The sequence below is a fragment of the Lynx rufus genome, unplaced genomic scaffold (assembly GCF_022079265.1).
Source record: "Lynx rufus isolate CCGP_SWC_20201006 ecotype Redwood Valley unplaced genomic scaffold, mLynRuf1.p SCAF_1, whole genome shotgun sequence".
NCBI lineage: Eukaryota > Metazoa > Chordata > Mammalia > Carnivora > Felidae > Lynx > Lynx rufus.
The window spans coordinates 90,020,820-90,043,224 of NW_025814823.1; the positions used below are offsets into that span (position 1 = coordinate 90,020,820).

A 22,405-nucleotide genomic window follows, 5' to 3' on the forward strand; every position below is an offset into this window, starting at 1 on the left:
TCATTCAACCAGGTTTCATTGAAGCAGCGTGGTAAAGTGGGAAGGGTATGGACGTGAGCCAGATGGCTTCATCAAAGGCTGTGCTGACTCCTTCCCCCTGGGCTCTGCCCACCACCCTCAGATCTGAAGAACCCAAGGAGCAGAGTGTGTCCCCCTAGAAGCTTTCTCAGTGGATCATTGGTGGGCATTGGACATTTCCTTAAGTTTATCGACATGTGAGAGGGAAGAAAGCCCCTCCCTGCCTTTAAGGTGCTACCAGCCTTGGGGGAGGGAGACATGGGCAGACCTGCAGAAACTGAGTAACAGCACAGCCTGGCCGGGGCTGCACAGCACAGAGCAGCGTGGGCAGAGACGGGGTCCCACTGCTTGGAGCCAAGGTACGGAACCAGCACCCACTGGTGAGGGAAGTGAAGGCAGTGCCTGCACCTCAGTGTGTTGATAATGTGGTTGTACGAAGAATTCTTATATAGTACTTCCCAATTTGTAAACTGTTTTCTAAAACCCAGCTGACATCCATTCTGTTGAAATATAATCTCAACAGTTGATTTCATTAATAGCTAAATTACTTGGCTTTCTTGTGTGCTTTCTCATGTTCACAAAGCCCAAGTTTGACGGAGAAGATGGCTTTGACAGCTTCTCACTTAGGTAGCTTTTTCTGCCTACTAAGTGCAACTTATTTTAATTTAAAAATTACTTTAGGGGCGCCTGGGTAGCTCAGTCGGTTAAGAGTCTGACTTTGGCTCAGGTCATGATCTCATGGTTGGTGAGTTTGAGCCCCACATCAGGCTCCTCACTGACAGTGCAGAGCCTACTTGGGATTCCCTCTCTCCCTCTGCCTCTCTCTTCTCTTCTCTTCTCTTCTCTTCTCTTCTCTCTCTCTCTCTCTCTCTCTCTCTCTCTCTCTCAAAATAAATAAATAAATAAACTTTAAAAAAATTAAATAAAAATTACTTTAAATCTTGAGATGAAAATATGTTAATTCTCTAACCTAATGATGTGACATTCTCCCCAAATTCACAAAAGCTAACCTAATCGTGTGCCAAAGTATAGGTGACAACAGCTGTAGCAGAGAGAGTTCCAGAGTTGCTCAACAAGGTTGAGATTAGTTTGTACCAGCCTGAGTGTGGGCAGGTGGACCAGAATGGGGGGCAGCTCTGGGCCACAAGGTCATTCAGGACTCTGGCCAGTGGGCAGCTCTACCAGCTTCAACATGTGACTGCCATCTCTGGGTCTGTGACAGCTGTTCCCCCAGCCAGCAGCAAGGGAGAAAGATAAGTTGGACAGCAAGCAGCTTTTAAAAGAGAGAGAGAGGAAGGAAGAAAGATAACAAGATGGATGGATGGGTGGATGGATGGATGGATGGATGGATGGATGTTGAAATGGCACACATCACTCTGCTTACATCTCATCAGCCAAAAGTTGGTCATCTGGCCACACCTGGCTGCCAAAAAGCAGCCAGATGTCCTCTCTAGTTGGGCAGCCATTTGTCCAGCTCACATAGGGAGGCTTCTGTTCCTGAAACAAAGGAGGGAGGATCTGGAGGATGTCAGCAGCCTGTGGCTGTCATGCTGCCTGTCTCTCAGTCACTGCAGACTTACCTGTCTGAAGCCAGATTTGCAGACTGCATGCGTCTCCTGCCCACCTCCAGCTGCTTCACCCACGTTCCTCCTCATCTTCTCCTGGGCAGCACAGGTCATGCACATTCTTCCTCCATGCCGTGCATTTACTTCTTTTCCCCATCCGCCACAACCCTGCCATGTTTTGCTGGGCCTCCCTGCCTTCAGTCCTGCCCACCCCAGTCCATCCCTTTCACAGCTTCCTGAATGACCCCTCAGCAAAGCAAGCCAGAGCACATGCCTCTCTGCTTTGATGGCTCCACAGCCCTCGGGCCCAGGTCCAGATGGCTCCCAGCAGCTTCCAGGGCCCATGGTGATCTGGCCTGGTTTCCTCTCTCCAGCTTCTTTCCCCCACTGCCCAGCAAAACTAACTCTTAAATGACTTCTCACATTCAGAATGCACCTCCACCTCTCTGCACATGCTCTCTCTCTTCCCCACAGCTCAGAGCCTTCTCTGTCCTTCTCGGTTTAGGGGTCTCCTTGCATCGGGGCTCTTCCTGAACATGCCCGCAGTGTGCAGTCTCCGTGAGCTCATCAAGGGCAGGCACACTGGCTGTTCCTGCACAGGACTTTGTCCTCAGTGGTGTCAGGAAGTGCTTTTTGAATGACTGGCAGTGCAGGTGTATTCCAGTAAGGCAAAGAAACAGCAAGTTGTAGTGGCTACCTGCCTTTTCACCTAGTCCATCTCTGAACCTTTGCACTTGTACCCCAAGAGCCAGTTTGAGCAATTCACCATGTCTGAGCACAGTCAGCTCGAGCTCTGTACCTCTGCTGTCTGTCTCTGACAGATCCAGATGCAACCTCCTCCATGAAGCTCTCCTTGTCTTCTGCACCCCTGCCAAAGGGTAGGACCTCTTTTGCCTTGGTTTACTTTTTGCTTATGCCCTTATGTTATTATAACTTGTGTTGCAACTTGTGTTACAGTATTCCCCCAACTAGCTGCTTTAAGACGAACTGATCTTGCTTTATCACCTACGTTACTTACCACTTCTTATACAAAAGCACCCCATAAACGTTGAGTTGAATTGTCTCAGCCCCATAAAAACTGTAAAAAAAAATAATCTCTAGAAATAGATATTCCTTCAGATGTCAGTAAAATGAAGCAGCCTCGTCAGGGAATCATTAGGTACTGAATTATGGGTCAGAGCAGCAAAAGTTTATTGAATGCTTCTATTGTGGTCCTGTCCCCAGCAGTGTGAGATGCCACAGTAAGCAACACAGACCTGCCCTCACCGCCCTGGAGCTTAGGGCCCCCTCCTCACCACAGCGTGGCTCAGCCAGGCTGTTTAGCTCACAGTATAGCAGGGGCTGATCATCCCACTGTAGGTTGTCATGAGCAGTGTGTTGGTTCATCTAATGCAGTGCTGGCCTCCCGGAGGCACTCCCCAGCCTGTGTACAGCACATTCAATCACAGTTGCTGGTGGTACTAAGAGCTGTGCCTCAGCCACTGCCCTGAGAATGGTTAAAAGAGGGGGAGGGGCGCCTGGATGGCTCAGTCAGTTGGGCATCCGACTCTTGATTTTGGCTCAGGTCATGATCTCGTGGGTTCATGGGTTTGAGCCCCTAGTCAAGCTCCATGCTGAGCATGGAGCCTGCTTGGGATTCTCTCTCTCTGCCCCTCCCTTACTTGCTCTCTGTATCTTTCCCAAAATTAATAAAAATAAACTTTAAAAAGATGAGGGGGGGAGCGGGGGTGAAGCAGTGGTCAGTTGGAGAAGCTATTCATTTGATTTAAATTCTTTGTTTAGGCTTGTTATTCATGAATTTATTTCCATGTTTAATGGAAATTCTAGGCATCACTGTATTGAAATACAAATCATCACTCCAGAGAACTTAGCAGGTAGGCATTAAATATTAGATGGTAGAACAAACAGGAATTTGCTGAAGCTATAGAATAAAATTTAAATTCCATGTTTTTAAATAGTATATAATGTTTACCCCTATGATTTTATTGTTGGCTTTTTAATTTTTTTAAAAAGAGCAAAAGAAATAGTTTTATGACTTCTAAATAAACATCTTCAGACAAGAGCCAGGGATCCAAATCAGTGTAACTGCTGATTTGTGTTTGGTTGTTTTCTATATAAAATCACATAGGCTCTTGCATGGTGGGGATCTCAGCCTACTGCCTAAGCCACCAAAAGGTGGCTGCCTAAACCACCAGTTTATACTAGTTTATCATGAATAATTGTCAGAGCATCCATGTTAATGACTATAGGTTACAATGGTTCTCTGTCTACAACTGTCTGTATTGAGCCCACCAGTGATGTGGGGTTTGGGGAATGTGGGGCCTCAACATGCGCAGTGGGCATGCATGGCCACACACCCATGTCTCCAGGCCCAGCACCCCAATGTTCCATCACTTCCTCCTTTTACAATCTAGATATATAGTAGGACTTGATTTCTGCTCCATCATTTCACCTGAATTTGTGGACTTAAAATAAGACTGGCCCACTTGTGTTTTTTGCAGGAACTGTAGACAGAATCCCTTGGAAACCTCTCCCCAGTGCTTTCATCCCTGGTTGAGGCAGCCCGGCATAAGCTAGTTCCAAAGGAGGCGAGCTGATGAGAATCACTCAGTGACATAATCCTGTCATGGCTAGCAAAAATGGACAAATAAAAGAAGGGCTGTTAGTTTCTAGTCCGCTCCCTTAAAACATGGTCATATGGGGCCTCAATGTTCCTTCCTTTCATGATGGTCTTGTGCCTCTGAAATGTCGTTGCATTTTTTTGTTTGTTTGTTTTGCACTTTGCTTAAGTTCAGAACTTGGTCCAACCAACTTTATCAACTTACAGCCACGTTGTCTTACATGCCAATAAACTTGCAACCCTATGAAGTGAGCTGTGCCTGTATCATCTCAGAAAGAGTGCATGTTCATTCTGTTTCTCTTTTAAGGAACCTGACCACTGTACCAGCTCTTTGGAATATTCTATGATACTACATCATGAGTGACAGTAAATGTGATAGTCAGTTTTACAGTGTGCAAGTGGCAGACTCAACTTTCACTGTCCTGAAACGTTACCAGCAGTTGAAACCAATTGGCTCTGGAGCCCAAGGGATTGTTTGGTAAGTATGCTCTGTTTCAATAGCATGGACTGAGTTTTTGTCATAATAAAAACCCAATAAAATGAAGTTGTCAGAACTTAGAAACGCTGATGATTAAAAAAAATACTCTTTTCTTTGCAATAGGTTTTTGAACTATATCAGATCAAGCTCTTGCTCTAGTTATATGTAGTCATATTGTAGGATACAGACCTCAATTCTTAGAATGCTGCATAAATTTATAGTTTGCGATTTTTCTTTTTTTCCCTTTGTTTTTTTTTCTTTTCTTTTCTTTTCTTTTTTTTTTTTTTTTTTCCATTTCCCTGTCATTAGATACTAGAGTAATAGGTATGACAGTGAGTTGTAACAGAAATTTGGAGTTTTATTCATTTCTTCATCCTGGCCACCTTTCCCCTCTCCCCCTTTTATCCCCAATCACTCCTATTCATTTCTAGGCGCCGTCACTGCAGTGCCTTGCCCTTCATTGGCAGGATGAGGCCAGTCAGTGTCATTATCACCCCATGGATTAACCAGGAAGGGCTGCTGTGTGAGGGGTTGGGCTGGCCGTCTCTTCCTTGGTGTCTCACTTCAACCATGTGTCCAGCCCGTCAGAACCGTTGGTCTGACCCTGAGCCTTAGTCTCTTGCATGGTAAGACAGTCAGCTGCCGCGACATCACCGGCCAGCTAAAGGTAAAGTCTTTCACGTGTTTTCTAGACTACAGTTATCAGCGCTTCCCAAACTTTTCAACCCATAGTTTTCTGGGCAAGGCTTTTCTTTTCTTTTCTTTTCTTTTCTTTTCTTTTTTTTTTTTCTTTTTTCTTTTTTGGGTCAATAAAAACAAGGTTGTCTTTGCATCTAAAATAAACTGTGTTGGAGCTAAATATCCACTGTTTACAACTTGTAGGCAGAGGGGATTCAAGATAAAAGAGAACTAACTCTTCTAGATGTTCTGGTAGGGGGGATTAATGTTCTCATTAGAGATTTTGAGTCTAGAGACCCAGCGCTTTGTAATTGATCCTCGGTTATGGAGACCTGAGATCCGGGAAGTCCTTCCCATTGTTCCCTTTAGCCTAGGTGGTTGGAGCCCTGGGAGCTAAGAGGAAATGACATTCAGAACTTCACAGAAAAACTAATGTAGGAGAAGGGGCTGTTTGGGAGGAATGCCCAGTCTGGGTCTAAAATAAGGGTGATCTTAATTTCCAAAAGATAACACACTGTATTGCTATTTAAATCCATTGTGCCAAGAGAAGTTTTAAAGTCATTGGATGGTTCAAGTGAGGACACTTTGAAATGTATAAAAAGTTCTAGACAATAAAACATTCTTTTGATTTATAATCCATCTCTTACTTGGAATTGCATAGTAATTTGATACAGGTAATTTGGCAAGGCTGATATTAACAACATTTAATGTAATAACCACATTGAGAGTCAACCTCTCAATATGGTTCATAAGTAATTCTAAATAAAGTTCATGAGTAAAAAAAGTTCATAAGTAATTGCAAAATGGAAGGTTTTGTAAATGGGAGGCAGTTAAAATTAATGACTTCATTACAGCATGTAAATAACAGTAAAATCACATGTTACTTTATAAAATACCATTTTGCAAAGATTGGTTTTGACTTCCAGGTTGTATACGCTACTTTTCATCTTTAATTTTTACAGACATGTTTAATAATGAAATTATTCATCACAGATGTGTATTTTTTATTAAAAAATTTTCAGTTTTTAAACAAAAGTTCCTAATATGCCATTATAAGCTAAACCTCATCTGAGAAAGCAGTGGCAGAATTATAGTATGGAAAGTTCTGAATTAAAAAAAATTTTTTTTTGACTCAGAGCCCAGAAATAAACCCATACATTTATGGCCAGTTGATTTTGGAAAAGTTCTCCACGGTCATCCATTGGGGAAAGAGCAGTCTCTTCAACAGATCGTGCTGGGACAAGTGTATGTCCACATGCAGAAGGCACGTCATGTGTTGGACCCTTGCTTCACATTGTATAGAAGGTTAACTCAAAATAAATCATTGACCTAAACGTAAGTGCTGGAAGCATAAACTCCTAAAAGAAAACCAGGGAAGCTTCATGACTTTGGATTCTTAGAAATGACACCAAAAACATGAGCAACAAAAGAACAAATTGGACTCCATCAAAATTTAAAACTTTGGTGCATCAAAGGACACTGTCAACAGAGTGAAGAAACCACCCACAAAATGGGGAAATGTTTGCAAATCATATATCTGGTAAGCGTCTAGTATCCGGAATGTATAAAGAACTCTTACAACTTTAAAAAGACAACCCAATTAAAAAAAAAAAAAAAAAAACACAGCCGAAGGACTTGAATAGAATTTCCCCAGAGGGGATATATAAATAGATAATAAGCACATGCAGAGGTGCTCAGCATTAGTCATTTGGGAAATGAAATCAAAACCACAGTGAGTTACAACTTCATACCCACTAGAATGGCCATGATCAACACAACAGAAAATAAAAAATGTTGGCAAGGATGTGAAGAAGTTAGAAGCCTCATGCATCGCTGGTGAGATGTAAGATGCTGCGGCCTCTTGTGGAGAACAGTTTGATGGATCCTCAACGCAGAATTACCACGTGACCCAGTAACTACTCCTAGGTATATACCCCAAAGAATTAAAATCCATTGTACCAACAAAAACTTACACAAATGCTTTGTACACTGTAACAAAGGTGTACACAGATGCTTGCAGCAGCAGTATTCGCAATAGCCAGAAGGTAGCCCAAATGTCCATCAGGAGATGATGAATAGATGCACAAATTGTGTTCTGTGCACACATAGGGTTTGATTCATAAAAGGACCAAAGCCCTGACACGTGCTACAACATGGATGATCCTCAAGAGCACGCTAAGTGAAAGAAGCCAGACGTTTATATGAGATGTCTAAAGTAGGTGGGTGCCTGGAGGCAGATGCAGACTGGTGGTTAGCAGAGGCAGGGGGGACAGGGGGATGGGACACAGCTGCTTACAGGGTATGGGCTTTCCCTTTGTGTTGACGGAAATCTTTTGGAATGATACAGAGCTGGTGTCCGCACAACATCATGAATAGACTGAACGCCACTGAATCATTCACTTTCAACTGGTTAATTTTGTGTGTCTGTGAATCTCACCTCAAATATTTTCTTTAAAAAAAGAAAGCAAACTGGAGGGATGCCTGGGTCACTCAGCCTTGATCTCAGCGTTGTGAGTTCAAGCCCCACATTGGGCGTGAAGTCTACTTTAAAAAAAAAAAGCAAACCGGAAGATGCCTTACAGCAAGGCTATTTTATCATTTTGTCATTTGGATATTTAACTCCTGATACTAAAGCATTTTATGTAATGGTATTTTTACACTGTACAGTGTGTAAAATATGTTGTCATTTCCCCATAGTAGCTTGACTTCTATATTGACAGAATCTTAATAGTAAAGTCACTTAAATCTTAATGTTTTCCTTTACATGATTTCATGACAATTTTGTTAATACTTGTGGGAGCAGCTTTTATCCCACATGCAGAAAGGTAGGCAGAAAGAAGTACATGAGGGCTAAAACCCTGACGCTGTTCTAAATCTCATCTCTTGCAAATCCCCATTTCCATTAGCCTGAGTTTTGATTCTAAGGCAAGATCAAAGGCTGGGTTTTTGTTGTTTTCTGCTCAAGTGAGAAGTCATTACTTGGAACTAATTAAGCTTAATTAATTAATTAAAACTTGATGAGCCCATGCGCAGCTAACAGTTTATTTCACAATCTTCTATGTCACTATTCACTTACCTTTGTAACCCAGACGGTTACTTGTTACCAAACCAAAGCCTGTTGGGCTAACTTCACAGGATGCATGGAAAAGGGGTTAGTTAACTTGATTCAGATGACTGATGTCTTCTGGTAGAGATGTGTGTACAGCTGTGAAAATCTTTCTTAGGCTTCTGGGATGTTTCATCTGTTGGCCTTCAGATGAAGTGCTATCCTGGGAGCTGGGCCCATAGTTGGAGACCTGCCTTCTGTTATCATGTCATTGCTCCTTTCTCCCAGAGTCTGTGTGGCCTTGCTGTTGGCCAGGCGGGTGGGTGACTGACTGCTCCTCGCCTTGCCGGTGGGTTGAGGCTTTGGGGTCCCCTTGAGCCACAACAATGGTGATCCTCAGAATGAGAGAGTACTTCCCCTGTGATACCCCTTCCACCCCATCTTCTGAGTATTTTTTCCCAGATCTGTTTTGCACAGCATTGTGGGTATTGGCATTCTGCTTTGAGGGCCTCAAAAGAAAAGTGTTCAGTATGCGGTGCAAGGAGAGGGTCTTTCACCCTCTCCTAGAAACTACTAACTACCGTTAGTTAGAAACTACTAACAGTGCCAGTCAGGCCCCTTTCTTTCCTCCAGTGACAGAAGGGCCCGAGTGTCCCCCACCATCAAGCCCTAACTTCTAGATAACTGGTTCTCTGCAGCCGTTCTTTCCCTGCAAACATGACCATTACTTTTGTCCCCACTGCATGTGGGGATTGGATTGTCCTCAGAAGCCCACCAGTCTTTAAGACACTGTCACTGGTCTTTCAAGACTAATCTCATCTATGAAACATCCCCAGCTAATCTCAGCTCACATTTAGAATAAAGCCTCCTCTCTGGTTGAACCAAATGCTTCATTGATGTGCACACCACGTGAGCGCGCGCGCGCGCGCGCACACACACACACACACACACACACTTCAGAACTAGAAGATAATAGATTTGTGTTTTAAACCAAATTTGTGGTAATTTGGTACAACAGCAATAGGAAACTAACCAGAGGCATGTGTGTTCTTACATTTTTGAAAATAAAATGTAGTAGCAATAGTGCATGGTTTGCAAAACTTGTTAATCATCTGTGTAAACTAGAGCTTTATGAAGACCTAGGGACTAGGGTGCAGCGAAACCAAAGTGCAGGTACTGGTCTGGGATTAAGTGGAAGAGCTGGGACCAGAGGAAAATATTCTGCCTCTTAATTTTGAATAGCTTTTGCAATTGCCTCTTGTTTCCATATTTTTGTTCATTAAAAATGTTAGTGAAATAGGGGTGCCTGGGTGGCTCAGTTGGTTAAGCATCCGACTCTTGACTTCAGCTAGGGTCGTGATCTCACAGTTTATGAGATCGAGCCCCACGTTGGACTCCACACTGTCAAGCGTAGAGCCTGCTTGGTATTCTCTCTTTCCCTCTCTGTCTCTCTGCCCCTGCCCTGCTTTCTCTCTCTCTGTCAAAATAAACATTTTAAAAATGTCAATTAAATAAATTAGGAAGTAAGTTTTGAAATGTTTATCACTTTGAATCATTCATAAATATCAACTATATTATTTCATAAAATTAAGTAACTGCAAGATTTTGTTGAAGCTGTAGCGGGGGAAAAGTGTGTACGTTTCTTTCTTATCTGTTCAGTTTTTCTTCCTCCTAAAATCTCAAGTTGTTCAGCCAAAATAGTGAGAATTATCTGTTTTATGGAACACTTGCATGAAGTTTTTAACTTAAAAAAAAAAAAGTTTAATGTTAGATCTGGCAGACCCTAGAAGTCACAGTTACAACCTGAGCATTAAATGGTTAGTCTAGCCTTTACTCCTTTATCTTTCTAGTTCTGTTCACCCATGAATGTCAGCCTCTTCTTACACTGTTTTATTTTCTCTCCACTAGTATGAGTAAATATATAATGTCTGTAACAAAATTTCTGCGATAAAGAAGATTTATAGTGTAAAGCACAGGAAGCCTTTACTCCTTTATCTTTCTAGTTCTGTTCACCCATGAATGTCAGCCTCTTCTTACACTGTTTTATTTTCTCTCCACTAGTATATGTAAATAAACATATAATGTCTGTAACAAAATTTCTGCGATAAAGAAGATTTATAGTGTAAAGCACAGGAAGCCTGTGATGTGGGAAAACTGAGCTCCAAGACCGGCTCTGATCCACACACTCGTAGTTCTTTGTGACCTTGAACAAATCCTTGGGTTTTTGTATGTCTTAACAGTCTCACCTCTAAAGTGAGCAGTTTTAGAGCTTCTGTATTAGAATGATGGATCAGATACCCAACAAAGCAGGAGGGCACTGACAGTAGTCAGTGGGATGAGAGCTTTTAACACATTTCTGAAATGTAAGAAGTAATTGGAAACTTGATGCAGATAAACAGAGCAGGGGAAGTGAGAATAAGTAGCAGAGACATTTGCAGTGAGGAAGAGAACCTATCTAGAGTAAAACCCCAAAGAGGCTGTAGGTGTAGGGATGACAGAGACAGAAAACGAAGGTGAAACAAGTGCCCAGAAATAGGGATGTTAATTAAAAGTGTGTCTATGAAACAGTTGTGCTAGTTGGCTACCAACATCCGCCTGCCATCCCCGTGCTCAGCATTTGCGCCTAGAGAGCAAGTAGGTGAGTGAAGAATTACTAGGCTAGGATCTGGGGATGGACAGAATCCTAGTAGGGGAAGCCCAAAATTTGGGGCTCTTTCCCCTGAGGACATTTGAGAATTCTAGAGTGCATAGCTGAAAGATTGAGTAATACTTTGGATTGCCTTGGGTGACCAGCAGATTGGAGCCCAGGGTCCTATAAGGGGCCAGGTGAACTTTTTGCCTTGAACTGGGACCAAAAAAGGACTGCACCCAAGAAGTTAAAAATGAACCCGAAAGAAAATGTTAAAAAAAAATTTTTTTTTAAATGGGGGAGGGGGTGCCTGGGTGACTCAGTCAGTTGAGCGTCCAGCTTTGGCTCAGGTCATGATCTCACAGTTCGTGGGTTTGAGCCCTGCGTCGGGCTCTGTGCCGGCAGCTCAGAGCCTGGAGCCTGCTTCAGATTCTGTGTCTCCCTCTCTCTGTGCCCCTCCCCCACTCCCGCTCTCTCTCTGTCCCTCAAAAATGAATAAATGTTAAAAAAAAATAAAAAAAAAAAAAGAATGAACCTGAAAGAAATGGACCCTTGCGGGCACTGCCACTCAGCCTCAAATCACCTCATTTGCTGAACTTGAAGTGAACCCAAATTGCTAGTGCCCCCCACCAGGTGCCCAGCAGAAGTGAATTTAAATTCTAGATATCAAGCTATTTCTAGATAGCAAGCAGTTTTGCAAGTGCAAGGCCCCACACACCATCACAAATGACTTGTCACACAGGAGAATAGACAACATGCATGTGACCCAGCACAAACAGAAAAGAAACAGATCCACAGGGGATATTAGTGTTATTGGATCCAAACTTTAAATAGCTATGGCATTGTGTTCAGGATGGTAAAAGACAAGATGAAAAATTTTTGGTAGAAAAGTGGAGACTTAAAAAAAAAACTAAAGGGGCGCCTGGGTGGCGCAGTCGGTTAAGCGTCCGACTTCAGCCAGGTCACGATCTCGCGGTCCGTGAGTTCGAGCCCCGCGTTGGGCTCTGGGCTGTTGGCTCAGAGCCTGGAGCCTGTTTCCGATTCTGTGTCTCCCTCTCTCTCTGCCCCTCCCCCATTCATGCTCTGTCTCTCTCTGTCCCAAAAATAAATAAACGTTGAAAAAAAAATTAAAAAAAAAAAACTAAATTGAAATTCTAGAACTGTAAGATACAGAAATTAAATTATGAAGTTAATGGATGGGTTTAATGGCATATTAGATATAACCAAAGAGAGATTTAGTGATCTGAAAGGTGGGTCAGGAAAAAAAAAATCAGTGGGGCACCTGGGTAGCTCAGTCGGTTGAGCATCCTACTTCAGCTCAAGTCGTGATCTCATGGCTCATGAGTTCGAGCCCTGCGTCAGGCTCTGAGGTGAGCCTGTTTTGGATTCTATGTCTCCTTCTCTCTCTGCCCCTCCTCCGGCTCACACCCTGTCTCTCCAAAAAACTAAATAAACATTAAAAAAAATTTCAGAATGAAGCCTGGAGAGACAAAAGGGTAGAAAAATACAGAAGAGAGGATGTTTTCATTTTCTATGGCTGCATAATAAGTTACCACAAACTTGGTGTTTTAAAGCAACACCATTTATGATTTCATACTTCTCATAGGTCAGAAATCTGCATGGGCTTGCCCGGGTTCTTGCCCAACATCTCATGAGGCTGAAATCAAGATGTTGGCTGGACTGTGCTCTTATCTGGAGGCTCCAGGAAAGAATGTGCTTCCGAGCACATTCGCAGGACCCAGTTGCTTGCAGCTGTAGGTCTGAGGTCCCCATCCCTCGCTGTCTGTCAGCCAAAGGCCATTGTGCTCGTAGGGGCTCCTGCATTCCTTCTCACATGGCCCCCTCCACCTTAAAGACAGTAGTGGCACGTCTAATCCTTCTCAGGATAAAAATCTCTCAGACTTTCCCCTCTTCCCACCAGCCAGAGCAAACTCTGCTTCTAAAGAGCTGTCGTGGGACACCTGGATGGCTTGGTTAGCATCTGACTTCAGCGAAGGTCATGATCTCGTGGTTTGTGAGTTCGAGCCCCACATCAGGCTCTGTGATGACAGCTCAGAGCCTGGAGCCCGCTTAGGATTCTGTGTCTCCCTCTCTCTCTGCCCTTCCTCCACTCATGCTCTATCTCAGTCTCTCTCAAAGATAAATAAGCATTAAAAAAAAAGGGGGGGGTCTGTTGTGATTAGATTAGACCCCATCTCCCATTTGTTAATGAGTATGCTTAGCCCCGTTTATAGAACACAGGGTCAGCATACATAAAAACCAAATGCCTAGAAATTGGTACAGCAAAACACTTTGACAATGCTTCGGCGTTCCTACTCTTAGCTATCTACTCATCAGAAATGCATGTATAAGGGACCCAGAGCCATGTGTGAGAATGTTTATGACCATGTTTCTTATAATTGCTAGCAAACTGAAAATAAATGAAGTATACATCAACGTTATGTCATGTAGTCATGCAAAGGAATATTATAGCAATGACACAGAATGAATTCTAGCTACACACAACAACAGGTGAGTCTCTCAGATGTAATGTTGAGTGAAAGAAGTCAGACACAAACGGTTTAAAAAAACAGACAAAAATAAGCCGTGGGAGGGGGAGGGAGCTTGAAGATGCATATTTAGCTGGTAAAAGCAAGGAGGTGATGATCATAAAAATCAGAATGAGTTATCATCTTTGGGGACAGGAGGGATAGTGATTAGTAAGGGGAGGCTTTGGGGATGCTGACGAAACATGATTCTTTGTGACACATCATTGAACTGAGGAACAGGAAGAGAAGCAAAGGGATGAAAATGAGACAAGCAGCATTGGAAATCCGTGGAGTTCCAAAAGAAAGCTGATTTTGAAGTCAGAAGACAAACTATCAGTCAAGGCTGAGGGCAGAACAAGATCATTTATCTTCCATGGACTCTTTCTGAAGCAATTCCTTGAGGATGTACTCCACCAAGAAAGAGAATACAGGAACATATATGACCAGAAGCATGGAGACCAGTGAAAAGAAGTCCCAAGGTGGTGGCTTTACAGCAGGCCGTGAAAGAAACTCCAAGAAAACATATCTTCAAAAAAATGGAATAGACTTTAAACAATAGCTCATGTGAGCAAGGTGGGAAGCATGGGGGATAGACTTTAGAAAGGGATATTTTTCTTCTCTTAAAAAGAAAAAATGCTGGGGTGCCTGGGTGGCTTAGTCGGGTAAGCATCCAACTTGGGCTTAGGTCATGATCTCATAGTTCATGGGTTCGAACCCCACGTCGGGCTCTGTACTGATGGCTCAGAGCCTAGAACCTGCTTCGGATTCTGTGTCTTCCTCTCTCTCTGCCCCTCCCCCTCTCATGCTCCATCTCTCTCTCTCTCTCTCTCTCAAAAATAAATAAATATTTAAAAAAAAAAAGAAAAAATGCTTATTGGAAACTTATGGTGGAACAGCTAGAAGAAGTCATGGCCTAAAGTGTCAAACAGCTTTAAAAAGACATGATGTTTGAGCAACTGATGGGATGTAAGAAAAGAAAATCCATCTGACTTTGATGCCAGAAACAATCTCATTCCCTTGTGAGTGACAAGAAGGGTCATGTGATCCTTGGAAAATGAACTGTCATCCTGGCTCTGCTGTTAGAGACATTTGCATGTGCATGCATACATACTCTGTGTGTCTTGGCTTTCAACTTGTAGACACATCCGAAAGAAGACACACGGAAGACGTAGTTGTAGAGACCGAACAGATATGTTCTCTAGCTTGACCATTCGAGACAGAAGTTTGGAGGAGGGGAAAGAGAGTAGAGCCCTGAAGGCAAAAGAGATGGAAGGTGATGGTCTTATCTTACATACTGGGAGTCCAGAGGCTCCCTTGAAGGTTGATAGAACAAGAAATTTAGGCACGTTGTTTCAAGTTACAAAGGTAACCAAGGGAAAAGTTCAAAATGACATGAGAGCAAAAAGCTGGGAAGAGTTGGGGGTTTCAAGTAAGTGGTTAAATCTTCAGTTTGGCGGAGTAGACAGACAATTTCTGAAGTTGAAACATGAGGAAACGGTAATAAAAGTATATTCATCTGGAGTTGAGAAGTGACCACAAGAATTAAAACCAGGAAAAATCGAAGGAGGTTGCTCCTGCAGTTCAAACTACTAGTGGGGAAGTAGGTGTCTGCTCAGAGGCTCAGAATTAGTCCATTTGGCTCATTTGGGACAAAAACTTTTGAGATCAAGAAAGGTGTGTCTGTTTTCAAGTTCTTAACACTGAAAAATATATGTAGGTACAAATGCACATGTATATATGTACATTAATTATCTGTTGCACAATAGATTTATCTTTAACATTTCATAATTCATATGAATGATGCATTTCCATATGGGCATGTGGATTTACGTATGTGTATATGTGTACACATAATGTGAACTGAATTAAAGAGAAACAATTACAAAGCCACGTGAAGTTTCTAATCATTAACCAAATGCTACCACGGACAGCCTTCAATTTAAAACCCATTCAATTAAGTTAGGGCTGTTGGCAAAAAAAACAAAAAACAAAAAACAAAAAAAAAAAACATTAATAGAAGTGTATAAGTGGAAACAAGTTACAAACTGAATAGAATAAATAGAAACAGTGTTTTAAATGGTGCTTCAGTTCTGAGGTGGTCTTTGGCAGCCTTTAACCTCTGATGTACTATTAGTACTAATTTGTATAAAATGTACCATCAGGCTACTCAATTCTCCCTATTTTCTGGAGGAAAAGGAACTATAAATTTCAACTGGGAACTTGAGATGCCAGAAACACAGCCTCTGCAGGATTTTATTCTTACTATCACAGTACAAGGAGTTATTTCTAGTAGAATTTTATATATAGTAATTGCTTACGTTAGCGGTTTTGTATCTTGAGGATTTACCATGAGCTGAGATCTTGGCTTCTGTTTTCTCTTTAGATTTTTTTGTCTGGGAAAAACACAATCAAAACTTATATTTATTATATTCTTCTCATGATCTCAACCATTTCCTCCACCATGATACTCCAGAATATACTTCTATTTTATTCTGTGATAACCAGTGACCCTCCCGCCCCAACTTATTGGCATATTTAAACTGAAGACTTCGTTTCTTGACTGGTCTTACATCCTGTGTATTGAATTACTTGGTTCCGAATATAATGATATCAACTAATATGATGAGAAGTCAGTGTGCAAAGAATCGTTGAATCCCATCCTAACTGTAGCTGCCCTGTCTGTACCTCTGCAGAGCAGTGAGTCCGTCCCACATTCTCAGACAACTTACCTTGGTCTTGACGTGTAGAAGTACCTTGAGTAGAAACAAGCAGAAAGAGATTTCCTTATTTGTTACTTATTTAAAAAGATAATGCCTTGAATGTACATTCTACATTGCAGTATTTTCCAGAATCATCCTAATGGGTTCCTTATTATATTTCCTAATTATAGTGCTGCTTTTGATACAGTTCTTGGGATAAATGTTGCAGTCAAGAAACTAAGCCGTCCTTTTCAGAATCAAACCCATGCAAAGAGAGCTTATCGTGAACTCGTCCTCTTAAAATGTGTCAATCATAAAAATGTAAGTTATGTCTATGTTTTCTCCATATAATGTTGTCCATAATGGGATAATCTTCTGGGTCTTTGGATATATGTTGGGTTTAGACTTAGGGTAAACTGCTAATAACAGTAACCATTTAAATGGTTATATTTTATTTATAAAATTCTTTTTTTAAATAGCTTTTTAAAGTTTATTTGTTTTGAGAGAGACAGCATGAGTGGGGCAGGGCCAGAAGGAGAGGAAGAGAGAGAATCCCAAGCAGGCTCTGCATTGGCAACACAGAGCCCCATGTGGGGCTTGAACCCATGAGACTGTGAGATCATGACCTGAGCTGAAACCGAGAGTCAGACGCTTAACCGACTGAGCCACCCAGGCACCCCTGTTGATAAAATTCTTAATTAACCTTGGGGAAATTGAAGTCAGCCAGAAGCAGCATGGTCCAGTTTGGGTCACTGAAGAGGGTTAGCAATATCAATTAACCCTGTAACCATTTGAGTTTCAGTATTTCTATTTCTATAAAATGGCAATAGTATGAACCTAACAAACTGAGGCACTACATATTCTTTTTAGAAAAACGTTGTTCTAGAAGTAGCTTTTTACCTTGTACTGTGGACATTTCAGGTTTAAATATGTCAGTAGATGGTGTGATATTCAAGATAGCTGTACTTGGCATCTCCACAGAAATCAAAGCACTGTAAATTTTAAGGAGAAATTGTAAGTTTCCAGAAAATGAGGTACTCAGGCACATTGGATGTCCACCACTAGTCTCTAAGCATTATTGTAAGCATGATTTTGATAACCTTGCCTTGTTATTAAAAAAATCATCACATGTTATGTCTGGAAGGGTCTTTGGAGATCACCCCTTGTGACCCCTTTTTTTGTTGATGAGTATTTAAGACTACACTCAATTTCATGCTGCTCCCTTTGTTTTAGCATAAATGCTGGATCTTTCTGGTATAGGGACATCACATACAAAACTAAGATAAGTTTATTCTTTTGAGTTTGTTTTTAATTTCTCCAGTGTATGCTTTATTTTACTTTTACATTTAAAAATTTTTTTCAGATTATACAAAAGTATGGTTATTATTTTTTTAATTCAAACAATATAAACAAAGAGGCAAAAATCCTTGACTCCCACAGTTCATTATCATTAACATTTTGGTGAGCATTCTTACATATGTATGTACATACACACATGAACTCGACCTTCTGTGTTATTGTAAATACTGCTTTTTCCCTCATGGAATGTTTCTGGACCTCAGATATATTAATGAACATAGATGGAAACCATTTTTTAAATGGTACAGATGCACAGTATTTATTTAACTAGTCACCTGTTCCTGGATATTTAGATTGTTTCCAGTTTTTGCTATTATAATCAATACTGCCACAAACATCCTTAACATGTACTTCGCATGCTTGTCCAGGTCAACTTCTTGGCCAAAGCATACTCTGCGCACTTCTGGTTTTAATATATGCTGACACATTGACCTCAAGAAAGACCATCAATTTTACACTTCCATTAAGAGTATCTGAGAATGGGGTGCCTGGATGGCTCAGTCGGTTGTGTGTCCAACTTCAGCTCAGGTCATGATCTCGTGGTTCCTGAGTTTGAGCCCCGCATCAGGCTTACTGCTGTCAGCACAGAGCCTGCTTTGGAGCTTCTGTCTCCGAAGCAGTAAGCCTGTACATATGTATATTTATAAAAGACTATCTGAGATTTTTGTTGTACTTTACCAATCTAAGAGATGACAAATGATATCTTATTCTTACTTGTGAAGTTGAGTTCTTTTGCGTATTTCTGTTAGCCATTTATTTTTAAAGAATTTGTTTTCTGTGGCCTTTGTCCATTTTTCTCTTGGGCTGTTGGTGTCTTTCTTATGCATTTAGGGAGGATCTTTGGATGCTAAAGCTACCAACTCTCACTTCTTTTCCATTTGACCCCAATTAAGTTGTTTTTGCCATGCTTTTTTTTTTTTTTTTAATTTCAGTTTGGGTTTAATGTAATAAAATTTTGTAGGTTTCCTGTCATGCTTAGAAAAAGGCTTTTCTACATTAGAATTACATAAATGTTTATCCATGTTTTAATGTTTTATGATTTCATCATTTACATTTAAATCTTTGTTCCATTTGGAGTTGATGTGAAGATTGAAGTATGGATCCGATTTTATTTTTCCCTCGGTTAACCAGCCACCCCGGTTCTATATACTGAATCATTCCTCTTTCCCTTGGTCATTTGAAATGACTGAGGATGTGTGTTTGATGCTCAAGCAGTGGGACTCATCACTTAACTGTTGGGGTGCCAGGACCAAGGCCTGTGGTAGAGGCCTTTCTAGAACCCTCTTTAAGTAAATACATAACACTGTGAGGGGTTCATCTTCATCATACTAAAGATACAAGTTTGACCTTCATATTTCAAAGCTTTAGAAATTTGTAGATAGTATTTAAGTTTTCACAGTTAACATATTGCTTTGTTTAGTCTTTTTCTACCCACAATTTCTATTCTTTTATGTTCAGAGCCTGAAAGACATTATATGTTAAAATTCTGTCATAATAAGTTACTAGAAACACATAAAATGTGATTTGATTAAAAGTACATCTTATTTCCAAGGTGAGAACCCTAATCATTTTACTTTTCTCAAATGCCACGTAATAGGATATTTTGGTAAAGCTAATAACAATAATAAATACTGAGTTCTGCTGTGATTTGTTTTTCAGTTTTAGTACATTTTAACATTAAACTTAATTTTTATAGTTAAAGTTACGACATGCTGAGGTAAAATAAATTTTCTTTTCAGATAATTAGTTTGTTAAATGTGTTTACACCACAGAAGACTCTAGAAGAATTTCAAGATGTGTAAGTATCATTTTTACTCAGTGATGCACTGTGTATCAAAGACTGAAAACTTAGAAAAGTAACTGCTTGTTTTACTTAGGAAATGTAGGTAGTAGCTATACATTTATTTGTTTGTTTATTTATTTATTTATTTAAGAGAGAGAGAAAGAGAGAGAGAGCACATGTGAGCAGCGGAGGGTCAGAGAGAGGGAGAGAGAGAATCCCAAGCAGGCTCTGCGCTGCCAGCATGGAGCCAAACGCTGGTCTCAATCCCTCAAACTGAGATCGTGACCTGAGCCGAAATCCAGAGTTGGACGTTTAATCGACTGAGCCAACCAGGCGCCCCAAGTAGCAGTATAATTTTAATGATAGACACTTTTTTCTCTGGAGAAATGTTAAGAAAGATCGATAATAATATTCAGTATTTGTGCCTAGATATTATCATCTCCATAACAGGTAAAGGATGACTGAAAATAATTCTTCAGAGGAGACAGTGACCATTAATGCTGCCAATTCACTTTGCTGAAATATAAAATGTTTTTCTCCACTCCCCCAAAACCCAGGATTGTAGGGTTTGGGTGTTTATAATTATTATTTGAAATGATTATGTTGTTAAATATTGTATGTTTCCACAATCTGAAATAGAATTATCTTAGAATAAAATGTTAATTTATCATATTGAAATGCCCAATTCATCCTAAATTTACTGGTGTATTCATTGAAAAAATATTTGATTGCCATTTGTGTGCTAAGCACTCTCTTGGACCTGGCATACTTTAGTGACCCAAAGCAGGCAAAAATCCCTTTTATTATTTAAAATTGCAGGTGAGGGGCATCTGGGTGGCTCAGTTTCTTAAGCATCTGACTCTTTTCTTTTTTAATTCTTTTTTTAATGTTTATTTATTCTTGAGAGATAGAGACAGCGCAAGCAGGGGAGGGGCAGAGAGAGAGGGAGACACAGAATCCAAAGCAGCCTCCAGGTTCTGAGCTGTCAGCACAGAGCCCCACCCAGAGCTTGAACCCACAAACCACGAGGTCATGACCTGAGCCAAAGTCAGACACTTAACCGACTGAGCCACCCAGATGCCCCTTAAGCATCTGACTCTTGATTGATCTCCCCTCAGGTCTTGATCAGAGTTGTGAGTTCAAGCCCCATATTAGGTTCTGTGCTGGGCTTGAAGCCTACTTAAAAAAAAAAATTGCGGGTGGTCATAGTCCTTCTGAGAGCTTTTGAGAAGGCCAGAGAAGGTAAGCAATCAGCACAAGCAGGGCAATGATGCCATCATAAGAATGTGGCAAGTACTCTGGAAGAAGTGGGGCATGGTGTAGGGGTCAGTAGTGCTGGCAGTTAGGAGTCAGGCTGCAATCGTAAGCAGGGTGGTAGGAGAAAGACATCACTGGATTGGTGACATTTGAAGAAAGCCTTGAAAGAGGTGAGGGGTTAGTCCTACAGGTATTTGAGGGAAGATGGTATCAAGATAGAAGGAACGGCAGAAGGTGTGGAAGTGGGGCCATTCCTGGTGGGCTCTGAGTTGCAAGTGGCCGGTGTGGCTGGAGTTGGGCAGCAGAGGAGAGAAGTGGGGGATGCTCAGAGAAGTGATGGGGCCAGACACTGCCAGGCCTCTGGGCTATTGTAAGGACTTCCTTCTACTCTAAGACAAGGCAGTGAGGCTTGAGCAGAGGCATGAGCGTCTCTGACTTACATTTATATTTTCAAAGAATAACTTTGGTTTCTGGGTTGCAGTGTGGAGGACTGGAGCGTGGAGGACTGCAGTGTGGGGACTGTGGTGCAAGGACTGCAGTATGCAGGACTGTGGCATGGAGGACTGTGGTGTGAGTTCTACAATGTGACTACTGCAATGTGACGACTGCAATGTGAGGACTGCAGTGTGGAGGACTCCACCATGGAGGACCACAGCATGACAACTGCAGCATGAGGAAGGCGGTGTGGAGGACTGCAGTGTGGAGGACTCCACCATGGAGGATTGTAGCGTGAGGATTGTGGTGTGAGGACTGTAGTGTGAGGACTGCGGCGTGGAGAACTGTAGTGTGAGGACTGCGGCATGGAGGACTGCGGTATGAGGACTGCAGTGTGGAGGACTGTGGTGTGAGGACTGCGGTGTGAGGACTGCAGCATGGAGGACTGCGGCATGGAGGACTGCGGTGTGAGGACTGTGGTGTGGAGGACTGCGGTGTGAGGACTGAGGCGTGGAGGACTGCAGTGTGAGGACTGCGGCGTTGAGGGCTGCGGTGTGGAGGACTGCAGTGTGAGGGCTGCAGTGTGGAGGACTGCAGCATAGAGGACTGTAGTGTGAGGACTGCGGTGTGGAGGACTGCAGTGTGAGGGCTGCAGTGTGGAGGACTGCAGTGTGGAGGACTGCAGTGTGAGGGCTGTAGTGTGAGGACTGCGGCATGGAAGACTGCGGTGTGAGGACTGCAGCATGGAGGACTGCGGTGTGAGGACTGCGGCATGGAGGACTGCGGTGTGAGGACTGTGGTGTGGAGGACTGCAGTGTGAGGGCTGCAGTGTGGAGGACTGCAGCATAGAGGACTGTAGTGTGAGGACTGCGGTGTGGAGGACTGCAGCGTGGAGGACTACAGTGTGGAGGACTGTAGTGTGAGGACTGCGGTGTGGAGGACTGTAGTGTGAAGACTAGTGTGAGGACTGCGGCATGGAGGACTGCACTGTGGAGGACTGCGGCGTGAGGACTGCGGTATGGAGTACTGTAGTGTGAGTACTGCGGCGTGGAAGACTGCAGTGTGAGGGTTGCAGTGTGGAGGACTGTAGTGTGAGGACTGCAGTGTGGAGGACTACATTGTAGAGGACTGTAGTGTGAGGACTGCAGTGTGGAGGACTGTAGTATGAGGACTGCGGTGTGGAGGACTGTAGTGTGAGGACTGCAGCGTGGAGGACTGCAGTGTGAGGGCTGCAGTGTGGAGGACTGCAGTGTGGAGGACTGTAGTGTGAGGACTGCGGCATGGAGGACTGCAGTGTGGAGGACTGCAGT

At 42.3% G+C, this 22,405-nt stretch overlaps 1 protein-coding gene across 5 annotated transcripts in view; it reads left to right on the top strand.

Moving 5' to 3' along the window:
* Positions 1-22,405, top strand: part of MAPK9 (mitogen-activated protein kinase 9) — a 57,383-nt gene that overhangs the window by 12,685 nt on the left and 22,293 nt on the right. For 4 of the 5 annotated variants that reach the window (XM_047082821.1, XM_047082795.1, XM_047082803.1 and 1 more), the window contains exons 2-4: positions 4,511-4,681; positions 16,453-16,582; positions 19,360-19,418. In XM_047082821.1, coding sequence (XP_046938777.1) covers positions 4,560-4,681; positions 16,453-16,582; positions 19,360-19,418 — 311 coding nt within the window. In that variant the 5' untranslated portion in view covers positions 4,511-4,559. Of the gene's footprint in view, positions 1-4,510; positions 4,682-5,112; positions 5,349-16,452; positions 16,583-19,359; positions 19,419-22,405 lie in introns of those variants that run through there. The other variant, XM_047082812.1, reaches the window with a different exon arrangement.